At 46.2% G+C, this 21,053-nt stretch overlaps 1 protein-coding gene across 1 annotated transcript in view; it reads right to left on the reverse strand.

Moving 5' to 3' along the window:
• TOGARAM1 (TOG array regulator of axonemal microtubules 1) overlaps window positions 1-21,053 on the reverse strand; it is a 41,608-nt gene that overhangs the window by 19,801 nt on the left and 754 nt on the right. Inside the window, exons 2-8 of the mRNA XM_035327608.1 lie at window positions 19,914-20,975; window positions 9,720-9,876; window positions 8,165-8,299; window positions 5,898-6,194; window positions 4,257-4,522; window positions 2,858-3,090; window positions 789-889 (exon numbers count right to left, since the gene is read on the reverse strand). Coding sequence (XP_035183499.1) covers window positions 789-889; window positions 2,858-3,090; window positions 4,257-4,522; window positions 5,898-6,194; window positions 8,165-8,299; window positions 9,720-9,876; window positions 19,914-20,975 — 2,251 coding nt within the window. The remainder of the gene's footprint in view (window positions 1-788; window positions 890-2,857; window positions 3,091-4,256; window positions 4,523-5,897; window positions 6,195-8,164; window positions 8,300-9,719; window positions 9,877-19,913; window positions 20,976-21,053) is intronic.

Below are 21,053 nucleotides of genomic sequence, written 5' to 3' on the forward strand. Positions count from 1 at the left end.
GTAAAAAATTGAGCTTTTTGAGATTTGACGTGTGAGATGGACCAAGCCCATCTATCTTCCAGTAGTGGAAGCAGAGGACTCTTCTTTACCAGTTAGCTGTATTATGTATTATGATGTGAACCTTAGCAGTAAAGCATCCTGTCACATCCTCACAGGAGGGCCAGTGCTGTCTATTCCAGCTGATTAACTGGTTCAGTAAGTAAAATAAAGGTGTTGCTCATTATTTTACACCAAATGTCAATTTCTCACAGAAGCTCTTTCATATAATGAGTATCATTAACCACGATATGTATTAATACGTACGTGCAGTATTTGCTGTCTGACTTCAGCTGTTACTTGACAAACCTATTTTCTAATTTATCCCAAGAAAAAGGAGTGGCTTTACTTAAAATGAGGAGCAATTACTTAAATTAATGATAAAGGATCATCAATATTAGTCATGGCTATTATTCATTGATTTTGACCTTTCCCACTCTTATCTGTTGGTGTCCAAGGAATTTTGAAGCAGTACAGTTTTGAATTTTGAAGTGCATGTACTCACAGACAGTGTTTGCATTAACACATTTTATCCTGACATAGTAAGGAAGAAACCTTGAGCTCCTCCTCTCCTTCTGTACCACAGTATGATCTCATTTTGTCCAAATAGTGTCTAGCAATTACCTTTTCTTAAGTGCTTAAGGGACACGAGCTCATTGAACAAATAAGAACACTCAAAGTCAAATCAACTGTCACATCAGTGAAGCAGGATATTCATAAGCACAGTGAAATTCATAAGCACAGTGAAATACCTGTGCTTGAGTTATGTTCTGCCACATTTGCATCTCTATTTCTTGCTGAAGATACTCTTGCAGGCTGTGATTTACTGCCAAGCAGTGGAAAGGTGTCTGACCTGTTACAATACAAAACACATTTTGTAAATACAATTCTACACACTAGTCAGAGCCCAACTAAATAATACTTCTGAGCAAAGACATCAATAGATTTCAGTTTTTCCTCCTCAGTGTACCTCGTGGACAAATATTTCCAGAATAATTCTACAAGTGCTCACACTGAGTACAAAAAGAAAATGAATTCAGTCAAAATTATTGGATGAGCAGGTCCATTATGAAGAACAGTATAAAGACAACCCTTAAAAGTAAACTTTACACCAGGACTACAATGAGCATAAATTCAAAAAGCTACAGAATCATTTGGCCTAGGGGACTGATACTGCTGGTTCCAATCTGGCAAAGAATGGCAAACAACAGTGACCAAATCCACTAGCCTTTGGCTATCGGAAATGAGCTGTTTTCAGCTCAGTTTCTAGCAGACATTCACCAGGAAAATGCTGTTACCTACAGCATTATCTTCACACTTTTTTCTTAAACGATGCATTTGAATATTAAAAATGATTCAGCTGAGTACTCTGATTAAATACTGTGCTTACCTACATAATAGTCACAGGGAAACAGCAGCTCTTCCACTTTCTGCTAGTACGGAAACGCACACAACCAGAAGACTGGCATACTTCTGAAATATCACTAATAGAAGCATCATGCTCCCACTGCTCAGAGGAGTTTACCAGTGCCTATACTGACACTTCTAAAAGCAAATACATAGAAGAAGCCTACATTTTTGTTGCCCAACTACCCTGATTTTGTGGACAGACAATGCCAATTTCCAGTGCTGGAAAACTAGCATCTGAAACAAACTGAACATTTTCTGAACATTCCAAGGCTTTCAAAGTCCTCTGGGATATATTTTGTCACATCTACAAATTCATTCTTCCTGCCAGATATCACCTTTGTTCCTACTTCATAATTCCCATTTCTGTGAATCCAGCAAAACATTAAGCTTATGAGTGACTGAAAAATGAAAATGGTGTGTTGTACAGCACGTGTGCTTAGAGGTGTTCTAGCTAAAACCTTGCCTGGAAGAACATCACATACAGAATTTTATGGTCTTGATTTTTCAGGTATTCTAGCATTATTATGTGCTATTTTAAAAACTGTGATTTGGCAGTAAAGCATACAGGGAAGTTAAGTATATATAGTTTAGTTCTAAACTTAATTTAGTTCTAAATATAAACTATATATTGTTTAGTTCTAAACAGCTGTAAAAACCCTCTGATTCTGAATCATTCCAGTCTGCCTCCATCTCAATAATCTTTCTGGTTTATGTATCCTTTTTTTAAATTCTGTTTTATATATCCTTCTTTTCCTATCCTATTCACAAAAATAAAATGTATCTTAAGATCAGAGCTACAAGTAGCTTTCTCATGGGATCCTAGAGCAGAAAAGGGGAATCTACTGCAGACTTGGCAAAGTTTCGCAGACTTTTTTATTCCATTGTAAAATAGTTTATAAAACGGAAGCAGTTCGTGATTTGCAATAACAAGAAAAACCTACACTGTTTTCCTCTTATTGAAAAACAAAAACAAACAACAACAACAACAATATTCCTGCTTCAATGTCCAGGCTGCAACAAGCAAACTTCACCCGTCCTCTTAACTCATTTTCCTTCTTACTCATTGTTTAGGCTATGGTTCGCATAACTTCTATGACAGGCTGAAGTCTTAATAAAATATTTACTACCACTGCCAGTACTTTACCAACTGCACTGTGTTACTATGACTGCGCCATGGAACTCGTTAAAATGAAAAGCCAGTATGAACCAGAATGATATAATTAACCAGTTATTGTATAAAGCAATTTATTTCTAGGTAGAAAAGTAATTTGCAGATAAAAATCAAGCTATTAAGCAAAGCAGTCTCATATAAAAAATGAATTACAGATTTCACCCCTGTTAATATTTAACTAACACCAGCAGAGACTGTGTGAGAGTTTCAAAGCAGAGTTAACATACGAGTTCCACTCACATTATTCTCCTTCTCTGAGGAACCGTGGATATAGGGGACGTCAAAGACTCCTGGCTGTAAACTCCGCTTTCGCTGTAGGAGTCCACACTTGGCGAGGAAGCATGGGAAGGGGAATCCCCAGAGAGGTCAAGTTTAAGGGCAGAATCAGGACTTTCAAGATCTGAAATGTTGCTGCTTAGCTTTGCCCTCTTCTTAGCTGCGCTATTTCGTAGAGATCTAAGTGAACTTTGCATCTAAATGGGAGTAAAAAAAAAAAAGTTTTTAATCACTGCATAGGGAAAAAGCTTTTTGAAGCAAAAAAGAAGTATGGTTCTGAATGTCCATTCAAGTCAATGGCAGTTCATTGCACGTGGCCCTAGCGGGCAATGTGACTGAACGTTTAGATGTTGTGCGGCATTGTAAAGATCCCTTTCTTTGTTTTACTTCACAAGATTTAGTATTTTTCAAACATCAGACACCCAAGCAGCAGAGGGCTACAGGATGCCTTAGCAGTACTGGGCAGAGCAGCAGGGATCAGCACGAGCTCCCTGCCTACACGAGGGGATCACTGGACAGCCCACGGGGCTGGGGAACAGCGGTGCGGGACACACAGCTCCGCTCACTTACTTAACAGACCAGTAAAGGGAAATGCAGGGGTAAGTCTCTTCGACAAGTCTCGTGGGTCATGTAAGGAAAAGATTTTTGAAGGTATTAAATATCTCAAGTCACCACTTCACTGGCGCACTCAGAACACTGCCACTGAATACACATGTTGGGCACAAATTATTACCAGCGGATTTCCTCTTATAGGAGGACCTTTCGAGCCTAATGCCAAACGTGTCTGTGCTGTATAAAACAGATGCAGGCGGCATCACATCCATCCAGCTTCACATCAGTTTTTCTCATTTTACACCAAGAAAAAGTAACTGAATTCTAAGAGAGCTGGGACATGCTGAGCATCAGAGACAGCCCCCTTAACCAACCTGGGAGGCTGAGGAAACTCCGAGTCCAAAGAACCCCTCAGCAATGGAGTTATTAGTTCTAACAGATGAAAGGATTATTAAAGCTGAGGTGAAATTTAAAATTAAGTCAAGATAGTGAGAACAACAGCTGTACAAAGGCCTGCAGTTCTGTCTCAGTACTACAGTAACTCAAAGTGTTAGGATCTGGCTCTGAGGGAAACAGTGAAATTAAGATGCCTGGAACAAACACAGGACGTGTGCTTCAGTGTCGGTACTTACTGCTTTAGTGAGTGTCTGTTGAACACTCAGCGGTATCTCACTGAAGACCTGCTGCACTGATCAGAATGTCAAAAAGTTTAATTCAGAAATGTTTATTAATTTCTGGCACTTTTTTTAAAAAAAAAAAAAGTTTATAATCTATCAGTTGGAAAAGTGTGTTAAAACACACTTAAACAAACCTCTTCTTGGTCCACTTCCTCGCCATCAAGTGTTAGCTCTGAAAGATCAGCTGCAAGCTTCCTGCCCACTTCGTTCACCCAAGCGTCCTCACACTCTTCGTTTTTCCACTTTGTCACACTTATCTCAATCTTATCGGGCAGCGGGCTGGCGAGCCGCGGTATGGGGGGGACGGGTCTGGTCCCATTCAGGCCTCGGCGGGAAGCTGGATGTCTCACCAAGGTGGGCTTCAGCTGCAGAGGGGAGTGTTTCTCCTGCAAATTGTCCCCTGAATAAGACAGAACCAGGCGTCAGTCCTCTGGAGAGACGGCAGGAACACAGCACTGACCAGAATAAACTTCATGCCTCATTTCTTTGTGGTACAGGGAAACTCCTTTGAAAATGAGGTGAGCTATGTTAAAAAACATACTAGTGCACTTAACTGAATTTACTATTATAAATACATTTCAAGAACATTCAGTTTAGCTGAGTGTGCGAATTTTTACGACAACAAGAACACAAAAACAGCCATGTAAGTCAGACAACAAGCTTGTTCCCTAACAAGGTGAGAAATGGATGCCCAGGAGTTTTTGGACAGGATTTAGGGACGTGCAGAGGCTGGACACTAGCTGAAATACTGTCCCGGTTCGTATGTCCTCTTTCTTTACCAATAAATCCTTAATTTTGGCTTCTACAGCAGCCTGCAGTCATCAGTTCCACAATGAGCATTAAAAAGTACTTTATTTAAAACCTGATGTCACTGAAGCCCTTCACGTATGCATCTATACTTGTATTCACATCTATGAATGTATACACACACACACACACACACGACAATAAATTTCTCACACGAACTAAAGTAAATAACGATTCCTTGTCCAACTTTATTTTTATACCATTCATAATTTGAAAAACTGTCAACATTGCTCTAATCAGCTCAATTATTTAAGTATTTGTAACTAAATAAGCTTAAAACTATTTCAGGTTAACTGATGTGTGCATGAGGTCTTCAAAGACGGAAGAAATCAGACCATAAACAGCAGCCTCTGCCATTAGCTGTCAGCGTAAATTGGGATGAAATCAGTACAGATCCACTAGCTGGAGACGTAGCTCTTTGTAAGCAGAATTTGAAGAGCCATTCTGAGTACTAGAAATTTGAGACATCAGTTCCCAAATGCAAATAAAGAGGTAAAAAGGCAAAATGCAAAGAGCAATATTTTCTTGCACACGTATTATTCTGAGTTTGAAAGTAGCAGGCCTTCCTGTATGGGTTTTCATGAAAAGTGCTAGATCTGGGGATCTGTTTTTCTTTTAGTTTGATGGTAAACATTTCACTGATGATGTCAGTGAATAGGAATGTTCCTGTTTTCCTAATAGGAAAAGCAGAGCTGTTGCATATTTTTTATCCCACATATTTAAAAGACAAAAGGAGTGAAACATTTCAGTACTTCAAACTGCCAATATACAAAGATGCTGCTTTTAAAAAGAAGCCTCCAGTGATACGACTAGACTAGAGCAGGTAGAAAACCCTCACGTTTCTAATTACAATTGGGGTGTTGCATGAGTCCCAATTCACCTGGCACTGTAGGCTTTCTGACTACTGCTTGAAGTCACTCAACATGCAAACCTGCAATCCATCATCAATATACTGACAACATTCCTACCTGTATTGTCTCCAGACTTTTGACTACGAAGGTGCTTCTGAGAACTAGGCTTCGGCAATCCTTCGAAGCTTTTAAGAGGCCAGGAGTTTGAGAAGTTCATGGTATTATCTTGTGACTTCTTTGGAGAGTCAGCTGGCGAGGAGACGTGCTTGGGGCTGGTCCTGGGTGATGACAGCGGGTAGGACGGCAGAATGAAGGCCCCCTGGCTCGCGTTAGGACCTTGGAAGGACAACACATGTTCTGCTTGATTGCAAAAACTTCTCTGGGTCTTGCTGGAAAAATTTAGGCTGGCACAGACTGAGCAAAGAAAAAGAGAGTGGTATTTGAGGCAATTACCCTCTTTGACAGATGTTACAATAATAATTTATCATGAAATAATCCACTCTCTGCACAATCAAAATTGAAAGTCAGCATTTTACCCAAGCAGTCATGTAAAAATCAGCTAACTTAATGCTGCAAATTGCATCCTCCCCTCAAAATACCAATTTCCTTTTTTCTGTATTTGATCAACCAAGTTTGAACCTAAGCTGTTTTGCAGACATGTTCTAAGATTTTTAAGAAAGAATCATTCAAGTAGATAGAACACAGCTCTGCTGCTTGCTGCTCTGTATTCCACGCCTGCGTTGCATAAAATTTACAAGCACAACTTTAAAAATGCAGTGATACAAGAGCACCAATAAACACAAATGTTGTAAATGTTACTTCTTTGAAAATAAAACCCCAAAATTACATTTCCTGGAAACCAGTAGATCAAAAAATGGAAAGATGGATGTAGATTTAGAACTAGACTGTTTTAATTCTTTTCCGTGAAATGCAAATACTGACCTCAAAAATAGCAGGAACAGAACTGTTCCCCACATACACTCATGCTTTTACCCATGGCAAGTGAGTAAGAGAACAAGTTTTAACAATGTTCCTTACAGCTTCTGGAAGGGTCATTCTAAGCTGGACGATTCCAGCAACCTCACCAAGAGTACGGCCCCACAAACACCTCCACTGCCACAAGAATGGGACAGCACAGCCCGAGAGCGAGAACAAGTGACGGTGAGTTTGGCTTGGGGAACCTATTAATGATTTGTGCCACTCCAAAGAAGACCATTCAATTAAGCCTTTAGTTATTGTTATAGCACAAACATGTCATTTACAAATCAGACAGCTCCAAGGACTCTGTCTTCTGCGCCTGCTGCTTTCCCAGGCTGCGGCATCCCAGCACTCCCTGGCTGTCCCAGGGCAGTGACACTGAGACAACCAAGTCTAGTGTGGGTGGTGCTGCTGGAGAAAGGCTCAGGTAACAATAATGGCTGGCACAGAATCTGTTTGCAGAGAATAAAACACCAGGTATGGTTGAAGTACTTGACAGCCTTCTGAAGACTGAGGGGAAGAGAACAGAAGATTGGCCCTGTAGTTAGAGGCAAACAGCACACAGAAATTTTCTCCTGTCTTTCCATTAGAAGAACACAGCATGCAGAGCCCCTAAGTGGTGAAAAGTAAACTCAGCGAATGAAGTTCCTGCACATCTTGCAAGAAGGCTGTCAGCCTGTCATCCACCCAACAGCCAGAGCCAGACAGCTGGACCCCTCCGAGCAGCTTTGTCTACAATTTGGTACCTCTGCCTTCCACTCCTCCAGACAGTGAGTTTATTCCTTCACTAAACACTCACCTGGTCTTTTTACTGTTATTACTACTCATGAACAGCCAATTTTCTACATGCTGCAGGTCCTGACTTACCCCAGCCTACACCTGCAGGCTTAAGGCACACTTTTGAAATTAGCATCAAAAATCACCTGACGTGGCAGTGCCCTGGAAACCTGCCTAGTAAAAACTGCACAGAGACCACCAGCCAGTAGTCAGCTAATTGTGGGCTTCAGGGGCAATCAGAGCAATGACAACGAGAACCAAAAGCTCTGCATGTACCATCATGGTGTCCCTGCTGCACCCAGCGGAACCGAGCCGCCTGTGCCTCCCGCACACGCTCCTACTGAGACACTTCCAGCCACCAGAACTCAAAAAATCAACAACATAAATTTTCCCAAAAAGGTCAGTTTCTGTTATGGTTACCACATTTTATATAGCCCAGTGACACAGTCAGGTATCAAAGGGTTGCAAATAACCACAAATGAAAACCACTGAACTGGAGTAAAGCACAAATGTGTTTGCATAGGGACAGTACAACATTTTGATAAGCTTTTTTATTTCTTAAGGCAGCACAGAAGAGACATTTCCAAAGTGACATGCACTGACTTATGATACAGTTAAAATCCATATACCTTTGTCTTGCTGACAGTTATTTAATCCTAAAAGCTGTAAATCAGAGTCCACACTACCACTCTTCCCACGTGTCTGTGTGCATCCAAGTGTTCCACATTTCCCTGAAATATGCGGCTGATGAGAGCCCATAGCACCTTTCAAAAGAAAAACACAAGTAACTAGATAAATACTTTACACACAGCGTTTAACAAAACATATATAACAATGTGTAACAGGGAAGGAAGACACTGTCTAACTTGCAGTGTAAAACCTAACTAGCCACTAAGTTCTTAATTCAAAAGTTTCTAAGCAACCCCATAAAGCTGCTCGTAGGCACAAACGAGAAAAATGGCTGGCTGTTCCTCAGGGCACTCCTCCAACTCTGAGAGCGGGAGGGGCTCACAAACAACAAACAAACAAAAACACAGAACAATCACCTCTTTAAAAATATGGCAATAGAGGGAGGACAACACCTTAAACCCCCCAAATAAAGTGAATTTCTTCAGTGTGATATCACCCCGTGCACAACAAGTGAGAGAACTTTGCATTCCACACGTGTCAGTGCTCCTCAAACAACGCTGGGCGTATAACCTACTGCCAAGGGAAGAGAATAAATCAAGTCTGGTCTTGCCCAGTCTCTTCATATGCCTTTCGGCTATCAAAATACAAATCACTGCCAAGCATGAAGTGTAGCACTACACCTACAATCTTCTACAGAGCTGTTTTTCAATGCCATGACATTTTACATCCTTTAAAACAATCTTCAAAGCTCACTCTTCAGACAGCTTTCTACCTTAGCTGTTTACGCAATTAAAAAAACAAAACAAAAACAACAACAGAAAAGTAAATCTATGTTAGATATGAACTGATCAGGTCTTCTGAAGAGCCTACCGCACATAAGTATGACCTTCCGAACATGTTGTCCGGTGTATGGTTTGGTGTTTAATACCCTGCAGTCACTGTCAACTGATTCTCGAGAAGTGCTATTCTAGCCAACAGCGTTTTCTTGCTGAAAAGTCAGTAAAATTCTCTGTCTCTTTGTGATTTCTTCTCTATCTGTGATTCAAATTGTATTTCACAGTGTGAAAAATAAAATTGGCTGCATTACTTTGTTGCTGATCTACATGACGCTTCTTTTTCCTAATTTTGCAAGAGCAGCAGGAAGCTCTGTATTTCAGGGATCTCCCGAGCCCTCTTGTTCAGCATGTCTGGTCACATAACCACAGTACTGCTGTTTGATCTCACTGTGAAATAACACAGCGCTACCTGCAAAAAAGGCTGGCCCATAAACTCTGCTGGAGCCACCTAACCTAGCGCGGATCTGTGTGCACAGCGGGGCTGCTGTCAGGTGCAGTGTGCTTCTTCAGGAGCACGAGTGGCACTTCTGCAGCTTGCTGCAGCTGGAGGCAGAGCCCTGTGCCTGTTACTCAATTGTTCAGAGTAAATGAAAATAATTAACCAACCCAATAATCAGCAGATGATCAACCATATCATGAAGCTATAAATTTATGCTCAGGTTCTTACAAATCCGTTTCGTAAATGGCAGATCAAACATGCATCTCTGTCAATACTTACCGGCACAAACAGAAGAATGCTCAGAGTTAAAATCTATACTATTCTGAAATAAATTCCTTGGCGGCTTTTTTCTACTAAAAAATAGCTCCTCACTGACTGGCATTCCTTGAGAGGGCCTTAACTTTGGAGAATGAAGAAAGTCATTGGATGGAGAGCACTGCGGGAGAAAGGAAAATAAAGAAACAAAGGTGCGTGTGAACAGGACGCTCGGCTCTTTCCTTTATGAACAGAACTGCTCCCACCCCCCGCCCCGCCCCCCCCCGGGGGGGGGGCCCCCGGCAGGGCCGGGGGGGGCTGGGGGCTGTGGCCCCAGAAGAGGCCAAAATGAGAGCCCCCAGGCAGAAGGGGCCTCAGGTGCCAGCCTCCTGCCCAGCACACGCTGCTGAGGGGCACAGGCCACGTGCTGAAGGCTGCCCCAATGCCCTGCGCCCACCTTGAGTGGTCCACGGCCCCGGTGCTCAGGGTGGGCACCCCAAGGCCAAACACACGGCTTCAGAGCCTCAGCTGCTGGTCATGTGCGGCTTCAGGCCCCATTTCAGAGGCAAAGCAGGTCAGTGACAGACATAGCCCAGACGGCAAAAAGACTGCCTGAGCTACAGCCCTGTATACTGCACTGCACCTGAATACTGCAAGCTGGGAGCCAGGTGGAAGCGTCCATCCAGACCTGCTGGTTAGGGTTTACAAAAATAAGCCAATACCTAACATGTATGCTATGCACAGAGAAACAATGACAGCAAAATAAAATGAGAAAAAAAAAAGGTGAGAAACAATCACCTAAATCCAAAATGTTACCTAAGTTTAAAAAAAAAAAAAGTGTCCAATTCCGTCTTTACACATTAAACAGTCCCTCCTAACCCTTTATTAAAAGATAAAAAAAAATGAGATACGAAGCCTCTCACTGTCATGAAACCAAACACAAAGCTTTGCTGCAGCATGGCCAAGTCAACAGCTCAAAAATTCAGGTCACTCGCGCAGAAAGACTGGCAGAAATTTTTATGAAACTTAGAAGTCAGCCTTGACCCCATGGCTCGGCAATACAAGCTACCAAGGTTCCTCTGTTACCAAAAGGCAAGGCAGTTCGTTTTTAAATGCAAAACATTTGGATGAACATTTTCTTTCCCCAGTTATCCAATACTTTAAGTGTTTGAAAGCCTTTAGTCAGTTTCCAGTTCTCACTCAAATACAGGTTGACAGGTTTGCATTCAAGAACAAAAAGGAATAGAAAGAGTTAAAATAATATATTAACATTTTGGTTTACATTAACTATGTAACTTTTTAAATAGGCAACTTCTGTCTGAGTTGTGAAAAAAGCATGCTTCGGGTTCAGTCTGAAAGCTGCATTTAGTAGTATGAGCACCTTGCAATCAGAACCAGTTATAGATAAAGGAAAACTGAAAAATATACTTAGGAAAGAGAAGGTCAAGTTTTGAAGGTTTCTTGTTCTCTGATCTAATTATTAAAATTGATAATTAAAATCATTTCCAGGCTATATTAACTCCGTTCTCCTCTTTCGCAGCCAAGGCTCCAGAGGTCAGAGCAGAAATCTGAACCGAAATGGAAATATTTATTCAGGATCAGACAGAACAGCGTCAGGGAGAGCCTAGAAGCTCAATATTCCCTCTGTGTGAACAGAGATGTTACAGTCTAACATGTATGTAGTGCATTCACTGAAGAAAAAATAACTGCTTTTTTCTCAATTTTACTGAAGGTCTCACTTCACCCTAAAGATGGTTTCTGAAACCGGGGACTCAGCACAAGTTCTCGCCCTGTGGCATTGTGACTGAGCCCCTAAATGCTCGGCTCGCAGCCTGGCCCCGCCATCTGCCTGCGCTGCCGTGTCCCACGAACCTGTCCTGCAGAGGGGCTCGGCCGGGCTCCTGACAGGGCCAGCAGGGCCCCCAGCACCCTGTGGGGCCACCTGCATTCCCCAGGGCCACCCACACCCCACAGGGCCACCAGCACCCCACGAGGCCCTGTCAGGTCCACCGGAGGGGCCGTCAGCTGCGAGCTGACCAGGTCACCGTGTCCTGAGTTAAATGGCTTAGTCAGCTCAACAGCAGCTAGGTGTTTGAATTTCATCTCTGTGAGGGTTTAATTTAGTAACGTGTTTAATATTTTCATGGGGTTTCACAAAAGCTTGTCAAAGTAAAACGGGGCCAGGCATAACACTTGAAGAGGCAGGATGATGGCATGAGCAGCATGGCTGGGAGCGTGCTCTAACTGCTTTTACATAATTACAGCATTTACTTTGTCACACAAAATCCTAAAAATAGAATTTTTATGGTGATGGACTGTGGACAAAAATCTCTGAATTTCAACAAAATCACATAAAAGCCAGAAGAAATCAAATTCCATCCCCCTACCGATGAGACTCCTCTTGAAAACAGCCTCCACAACTCCAACTTTTAGGTTACTTATTTCTAATTCTGCTGCCTCTCGTAGTGCCTCCTCCCTTAAAAATGGAAAAAATAACTCACACATGGTACCTGTTAGCAGTAAATAAACAAGCAAAGCAGCAGTTTGGCTGTATTTCCAGTCTGCTCTTTAAAAACCCGACCAGCTCACAAAGGCCCAGCTGTTCATCTCCGCGCCGGCTGCCAAGGCGCACGGCCGCAGGGACAGCGCTCTGCAGCTCAAACAGCATCCATCGCTGTTCCTGGGAGGTCTCTGTGGTTAGCAAACACGGCAAAAATCCGGTCTTGGTCACCAAACGGCATGCCCTGACCTCTTGTTCTGCACTGCTCCGCCTGTGCTCCAGCTTCATCTGATGCCACAGGGCCATGGGCACAGCGACTCGGGGTGTCTGGCGTCTTGTTAAGCAACCCCACCGAAATGCTCAAGAAGCTTAAAGGTTTTTATATCGCCTTTCTTCCTCAAAGACAGTGCTTATGCGGGTCTGCTCTTTTTCATTGGGTTTCTGAGATCAGACTCTCACGTGAAATGCTTAGTGAACTAAAAGCTCGGTTTAAAGCTTGCAGTGAGGGAAGGCTCCAGCAGCCGAGACACAGAACGGGTCAGTCTGGACCCCACTTTCAATGGGACAGCGCAGCCAGAACCCAGCCGGAGGGACGTGCCTTAGTGAGACCAGAGCCAGAAATGTGAAGTTTTGGAAAGAACAAGAAAGAAGTTCTGACAGCTGGACGCTCACTAAGAACAATCGCAGCAAGAGGAACGGTAACACTCGATGCTGCGCTGTCCTTTTGTCATCGGGGTCTGCTGAAGGGCACTGGTTTTATTTTGAAAGCGAGAAACAGCGGCCACGTGGGCTAAGTGATTTGCTTCAGGTTAGCACAAGTCGGGACAAAAGAGGAGACAAGAACTGAGAATCACTTCGGGAAGGATTTAACTTCCACTCAGACCACCACTGTTGGAAAATATTTGAACCCATCCAGCAGAAGTCCCAGCACTGACAAGCGGCCAGTCCCCCAGCCCCTTGAGCAGCCGTACTGGGTGAGACGCAAGGTCCACCGGTCGGATCCAGCAGCCACCACCAACATACACCCAGGGATGCACTAACATTAGCATGAACATACAGCAGCACTTCTCCAAAATACTCCCCTAGCCTCCAGAAAAATCACGGCTCATCTCCCAGAGACTGACACCTCAGACAAAATTCCGCATGTACAGCCAAACTCTGAAGCTACATGAAAATAGCTCATGGCTGGTTTATACCATGGCTCACAACTTCAGCAAAACGCTCAAATGCTGTTCCTGCCCCACCCAAGGGCACTGCTGTCAGCTGCGGGTGCAGTGACCCACAGCAGGTATTTTTTAGATATCTTAGATATTATTTAGATATATTATTGAGATAGCAGATAGTTTTCACAGGGAAAAGCTGCAAGGGAGCTTTTATCCTGCAGTAATTCCGTATTACATGCAGCACACTCAGTCTGCAGGGCAAGCATAGGAACGCGCAGCTACCAGACATCACTGAGGAACTCCCAGCGCAGTGATAGCTTATTTGGGGCAGCTAGTTTTAATTCCTGCTTTCAGCAGGGCAGTAGCATTTAGTTTTTTAAATAGCACTTTTGTACCTAAAACTGTCAAGTGTTTCCGTTCTGATAATTTGCTTAAACTGGAATTATAAAAGATTAATTTAAAAGGGAATAGAGGGATCAGCAATGCAATCCTGACCTCCTGCGTGTGACCTCTCAGGAATGGCATGACAAGCTGGAAAACTATTTGAGAATGTAACGTTTGCTTACAGCAGGTTAATTTCAATTACTTAAGGCCAGCACCCAGAAGACCAGTAAGTAGATCATGTTGAGTCCTACAGAAAACAGCCTCAACATTTCTTTCAGAATAGGATCTGGTTTGCCTCGGACTGGAATTGTTTACATCTTCCAAAGACCAAGGAATTGGAGCAGGCAAAATACATCGGTGTCTCCAGGAAGAGAATATTCACTTCAACAGATCCAGATGACTTTATCCATTGAATTTACAGATAACATCGATCATCCCAAGCCTAGCTCGGCCTGCTCACAATTAGAAATGAGCAGGACCCTTCTGAAGTACACAGGAAATAATTAATTAAATAAGGCTAAGCTCTTTATTACCACCCTGTTTTGCCAAACATTTCCCATCTCTAGCAAACAAAGTGCTCCACCAGTGCTGTTACAGGGCTCCTGTAGGTCTATGCTTCAGAATCTAAAATCAGAGGTGCTAAGAACAAAAACAAAACAGATATAACATTATTAATTTAGCTGGGAACCAGAGAAGCTTCAGCCTGCTGATGTGGGCTGTGTGGTGCCAGCCACTACCCCTGCCTCATAAGGACTGGGAGGTCAGGGGCCTCCTACAATTTGGGGTTAGAAGCAGGTAAAGGGCCCAGCCTGGCCCACAGCTGTGACAGGTGTGTGCAGCTGCCAAGATGAGAAGCAGAAACACAGGTAATTATGCTTCATTTGATGAACTTGCATTTTGCTCTCAAAAAAGGAAAACGAAAAGCTGAGGTTGTAGGAAGAGCTATTAGGCTGTAAGCCTTACGTTCCAGCATACAAAGCGCCACGGCGTGCAGTCAGGCTGTGTAGCCACAGGATACCAGCTGTCACATAACAAGACTCAGATTAAACAGGCTGGTATAAATGTTTTATTTAACGCCCTTTTTAACAGCGGTGTGGCGTGTCCCCCAGCAGCAACACGTTCTGTAAGTGTGTCCCACAGCCAGGCACCACTGGGTGACGTTACCAGTGTGGCACAGCTCCCAGCAGAGCTCCCAGCGGAGCTCCATGCCTGCCGTGACCACCCAGCCTCTTCCCTCGGGCGTTTGGTGGCACTCTGTGGCTCCCAGAGAGGTAGCTGCAAGGGCTGGCTCTCCTGGGAAGGCCCTGAGGCATTTACTTATCACATTTTGCTGTGCCGTTCTGTCACAGGCTGGGAGAAGGCTCACCTCCCGGCGCAGAACCAGGGCATTCCCTGAGGCTGAGGTGCCGGCAGCTGAAGCGTCTGCGGCTCCCGAGCTGCTCGCTAACGGGCTTGTGAGGCTGCACGCAACTGCAGTCTCATGCAAATTCAGCAGAGAAGAGACCTGCTCTTGCACCTCTGGCGTTAAACTAACCCCGCTAGCTAGTGGTACCTGCAGCTGGCGATCCCGGCAGGTTACTGCGCTCACACCTCAGCTCTGCGCCGTACGGACATGTACAGAAGCCCTAAGGGGTTGTGTGGGCAGCAGAGCGTGGTCAGATGGTCCGTGTGAATCCTGCTAGCATCGCTGACATCCCCACGTTCGCAGCGGGTATGAAACAAATGCACTTTCAGAGCACTTCCGAGGTTACAGGGAAGCGTTTCATCCATAAAGCCATGTAACATCACCCACAGAAGCCGCATTTAGACACAGCCTCAGAGGCGATGTGCTTTATCTACCTTGCGTTTTCAGTACACATTAACCTACACATTTAATTCCCTATCTTATCTGATCAGCAAAGTCTAGACGTGGCCTTGGACAATCGCTGCGTCACCTGACTTCAAAAATACAGGTAGAAAAACAGCTTTAAAGGTTAAGCTCATTTCATGCATTCTTTCAGCCACAAAATGACTCCAGAAGTTAATTTTTAAACAAATTCATCTCAAAGGAATGTCTGAATTAATAATTAATTTTTTTTACATTTACTTGAACAAGTCAGCTACGCACACTGTATGCATGACGTACCATACTAAAAGCAGGCAGTAATGAAGAGACACAGGGCTGCCCTTCTATCTCTTTGCTTGTTAAACGCCCTGGGGTAAAGAACTTTATTTATACAGCTTTTGCAATCTCTTTCAGTTAACGAGGAAAATCTCCAATAGAGGAAACACTGCCCAAGTTCACTGGTCCCAGCGCGCCTTAAGTGAAAACACAGCTCACCTATTTGTAACGCAGAGATACATGCCATGGGATAAACGTCAGTTTGTGGCACGGGCGTAAATAAACAAGCACCGTCAAGAAGCCAGCAAATACTGCAGGAAAATATCAGAAAGCCAGATCAGGTGATGACCCCCTGCCCTGGAGAGTTTCATAACCTATTCAGACAGATTAACAGGAGGGTGAGATTGGTAAATGATCGGGATATGAGGACAGGGAGACAAAGCTGTCAACCTGCAGCGATCAGGGAAGTATCCCAGTACTTAAACCACTGCGTTCTTTAAGCTTCCATTGCAGTAAATGGAGATTTAGCCACTGGGACTCAATCAAGTTTTGAAAACAGTTCATGTCGTCTTAAATTACGTCCCTGGACACAAAGCTAGCCCTCCAGATTCTCCTGATTGCACTTACTCCATTGACAATGGGGCTGCTTAAGCAACTACTGGGTAGGTAACTACAATGAATCCACACGGTTTTTCTCCCTTACAAACGATGAAGAACAGCATCTGGTTAACCCTCTAATAAAAAGCCTCCCTCACATAACTCTTCCGCGAACAAGGCTGCTCGCTTTCTCCTCACAGAGGGCGAAGACGCGGCAGCTACGTCAAATCACGCCTGTCTGTTCCACAGGCACACCGACACAGCCAGACCTTCTCTGCACAGGTGTCGGGGTACAAGGGAATCCGAGAACCTGGCAATCTGAGCGCCACCGGTATTTCTGAGAGGCGGGTAGGTGCTGCCAGCACCAGCTAAGCAGCTGCTGTTAGAGAGAGCTGCGTGACGGAGGAAGGGATTTACATCCAGGAGAGCTGCCTGACGGTTAAGGCAGCCCACGCAGACTAAATCGGTACAGGACTGTACAGAGAGGCAAAGCTACTCCTTGAGCCACGTTCCACTCACATCTGTCTGTCCTGAAAGCGCTTTGCAGGTGGGCAGCTGTTAATCCACTGCAATTTTTTAACATCACAGCTCCCACAAGCCCGTTGAAGGGTAACTGTAAAACCAGCAGCTGGCCAGTAGTACGCTCCTCTTAACTGTCTGCTGGCAAAGAAGCAGTTTGCATTTTCACGTGGACTGAACCAAATTTCTCCATTTTTCCACCGAATGCAGAACGTTAGCTGCAGAACTGCATTACTTTCTGGAGCTACAGGAACAACACTCCCGAGGTTTTTGACACCCGGTGAGCCACTGCCTCGACAGCAGGTAAGGCTACTGGCATTTCGGCAGCGTGTTCCTTTATGGCCAAGTCAAAAGTGGCAACTTCCCAATTCTACCAAACATGACATCAAACATTATTCCTGTCAGTACTTACCTGCATGCAAGCACAAAGCTATGTGGAGAGGAGTTATACTGCAGTGTAAAGGGAATTCTGGTTAACTGGAGGGTTCTGCTTATTCAGGCGTCTTTCAAGTAAGAGTGCCAAAGCAGCACTACCATGTTTCCTTTGGCAGAGGGCAACAGATGAAGTCTTCAAATTCTGACACCTCACAGTTATCGATCTGCTTTCTACCAACTTAAATATGTAAGAAAACAACATAAAATGGAAGTGAGAAGCAAGCAGAACAAGTCAGAAAGCAGGGGAAGAGACAAGAACAAACTGCATCTGTAAGAGGCACAGGATGTCTTACAAAAAGTCATTAGATGCAAAACCCCACCTCATTAAAAGGGAATAGATACAGCACATGACAAACAGTATTTTCTCCCTGCAATACTTCTGTTTCCTCCTACAGCATGGACGCGGTGAAAGCAAAGTGAGAGTGGTTAATCTCGTGGCTGAAGACCCTGACACGCAGCGGAGGAGAACAGGCTGAGGACAGTAACCTGCACTGACATTCACAAGCAGTTCCTTCGTTAGTTTGAAGCGATGCTGTCACCAAAGCAAGGCTGAAACCGATGCAGGTCTAAGTCTGCAAAAAAAAAAGCTGGCACCACGTTAAGTTCTACATCTATTCGTAAGGATGGACAAGGTGAGGTATTCAGCATCATACACAAGGATGTAAGAATAAAGATGCCAAAAGGAAGGCGAACGTTTCACATTGACGTATTTGCATGAGGTTACACAACCGAACAAAAAGTTCTCCGAGGAGGAAAGAAAAGAAACTCTCAGCACAAAAAGATCTGCAGCCACGCAGACAAGCCTGGGGTAAGAAGAGACGAGCCAAGTGGCTGCCAAACACGGGAAGCTGATCTGAAGATCTTTACTTTTTTCCTGTCGGCTTTACACACAGGAGGTAGCTCCCCTCCCCTGAGGGCTTCCCGCCGTGCTGGTGACTTGCCCCCTGGAGCTGCGCTATGAACAAGGCCAAACCCCCCACGTGCGCCCTTCCCGCTGCAGATCCCTGGCAGCTGGGCTGGTTTCCATCCCAGTAGCACGAGATGGGGTTTACGTCCATGAAGACCCCACTACAGGTACAAAAATTCATAGGGTCTAAGAAGTTTTCCTGTAGCAGCGTAGGACGTTACCCCACAAACAGAACACCTCACCGGCCCTGGCCCCACGCCTCCAACACGTGGCCACTTCCCCGCTCAGACTCGAGCCCACTCTGTTCCTAACGTACTTCAGGCACGCAACAGAACACGAACCCAACATTCATCGCTTTCTCTCCCTCCCTTCCTCCCTCTGGGGGTGAAACTTTGGGCACCCCTCCCAGTTTACATGGATAAACACAAGCACATGTGCACAAAGATTTTAAAAAGGGCAGACCCGTTCCCCAGGAGCCAGCGTGGGGTCGAGAGCGCCGTGCTGGGCAGCGAGCCTCCCGCCCCTGCGAGCTGCAGCCAGGAGAGGTGCTGCATGCGCTGCCTTGCTTTTGGTACGGGGGCGCCCAGCGATACACGGGAACTCCTTCCAGGTTTTTACAGAAAATGATGACAGCTCACACCCCTCCGCTATGAGACGTTAGGAAGGCCTGCCCTTCATGCAGGAACAATGTTTATCACTGCTCATGATCTCATTCGTGACAGGAACAAGTTACTAAGCAACGAAGAATTAAATTCTGAATACGTAAACGTGGCAGCGAGGACATCTACTCAAGCCAACTTCCAATTTTCTAAAAAGAGCCTCTTGCTCAGTGACAGAGTTCAAGTAATTCTAGAGCAACTCCTTCGCTGGGGACCAAGTAATGCTGAATTAAACCTGTGCAGCTAACGAAAACAGCACACGCCCCAGCTCTTACGCGTGGGGATATCGAAACCAGATGTCCCAGAGCTGCCCACTGCCCAAGCAAAAGGGACTTGAACAAATTTTCAGAGGTTCCTTCCAGGTGCGGATGCCAACGCGGTCAGGAAGTGTTAAAATCAAAACTTGGGTCAGTCAGAACTCCTGTTTCAGTCTCACCTACGTTTCTCCCGGTCGATTCTGCTTGAGAGCTGCACGCACACTTGGCAGACCACGAGCTGTATTACAGGGACGCTGCCAAACTGCACCAGCTTCGGTCGCAGTCCAGCTCTGCGTTCAGGAACACCATCGGGCACTCCCACGCACAAGCACGCAAGCAGAGCTCTGAAATGGTCTCCCCAGCCTTACACTCACTCCCTAGGCTTCTGCTGACCATTATCAGAAACAGGTCACTAGGGTGAGGTGCTAGAAGTGCCTCGTGGCGTCCAGCTAATTTCAAAAATAAGATGTTTTTAAGTGGTAGGCTGTCTGGTTCCTCCTGGCATTAAATCCAGCATATGGAGCTCTCAGAACTGATGTCCCAGATCAGCTTATTTATTTCTAGAGATCCTTGCGCGTAAGTTAGCAGAATTAGCCATAGCTCAGAAATACCTCAGTCAGTAAACCTTTGACAACCGTCAAATCCTCCCGTGGACACCCCTCAGAACGAAGATGCCCAGGGGCTGGCAGTACGTACCTGCTCCTCGCCCTTCGTGGTGAGCATCGTGCCTCCTGAGCTGCCCTCCTTGTCTCCAGCGTGCTCGCTTTCCCAAGGCAGTTTGTTTTTCCCTTTACCCGCGCTCAGGACTCTCCTCGGACTCACTCCCTGGTCAGCGGGCGAGCCGGAGGTTTGCAGGGCGTCCCTGGTGTGGTACCCGCAGTAACTGTGTGCGCTCTGAGTCCTGCTGCCTGCCAACAGCCAGTCCGTGTCCGCTCCCTGCGGCAAGCTGGAGGCCCTGCTGTGGCCGGCCGAAGGCAGGGGCACGGCGTACTCCACGAAGCCCTGCTCCGCCAGCCTCGGCAGGGCCTTTCTGGCCAGCCGCGCCTGCACGGCGTGCATCACCCCGTCCCCATTGTCCTCCAGTTCCACCGCGTCCACAGCCTGGAAGAGAAGGGCGGTTTTGCCGGGGCCCATGGACGCCGCCAACGCCGCGAAGGCTTCCAGGGCAGCGTGCCGGACCCTGCGCTTGTTGTCCACCAGCGCCGGAGCCAGCCTGAAGGCCAGCTTGGCCAAGTCCAGGTCCTCGCCGGGGTAGGTGAGCAGGGCCACGATGCAGACGTTGACCACCTCCTCGCGCACCCTGGAGTTCTTGTGCCGCAGGTGCTCCTGCCGCAGCAGCAGCCCCAGCACGGGCCGCGGCCCGGCGGCCTTCATGAGGCAGAGGAGGAGGCGGCGGTGCTCCTGCCGGACGGCCAGCCGCGCGTCCCCCAGCACCTTGGCCGCCGCCGCGACGAGGGGCGGCAGGAAGGCGGGCAGGCGGGCGGCCAGGCGCAGGGCCAGCAGGTGCACGGCCTCCAGCGCCCCCAGCACCACCCCGAAGTTGGGGTCGTCCAGCAGCGCGCACAGGAAGCCCAGCAGCCCCAGCAGGCTGCCGGCCGGCGCCGAGGCCAGCACCGCCTGCTCGGCGGCCCCCAGCAGCCGCTTCAGCTCCTCCACGGCCCGGGCGCGGCCGCGGTAGTCCTGCTGGTCCAGCAGCCGCCCGTGCAGCTCCGCCGGCACCAGCCCGAAGCGCAGCGGGGCCGCCACGGGGGGCGACGCCTCCTCAGGGGGACGCGGCCGCAGCGGCGGGGCGCCGGGGCCGGGGCCGGGGTCGAGGTCGGGGCCGGGGTCGGGGCC

The sequence above is a fragment of the Oxyura jamaicensis genome, chromosome 5 (genome assembly GCF_011077185.1).
Source record: "Oxyura jamaicensis isolate SHBP4307 breed ruddy duck chromosome 5, BPBGC_Ojam_1.0, whole genome shotgun sequence".
In the NCBI taxonomy this organism is placed as follows: domain Eukaryota; kingdom Metazoa; phylum Chordata; class Aves; order Anseriformes; family Anatidae; genus Oxyura; species Oxyura jamaicensis.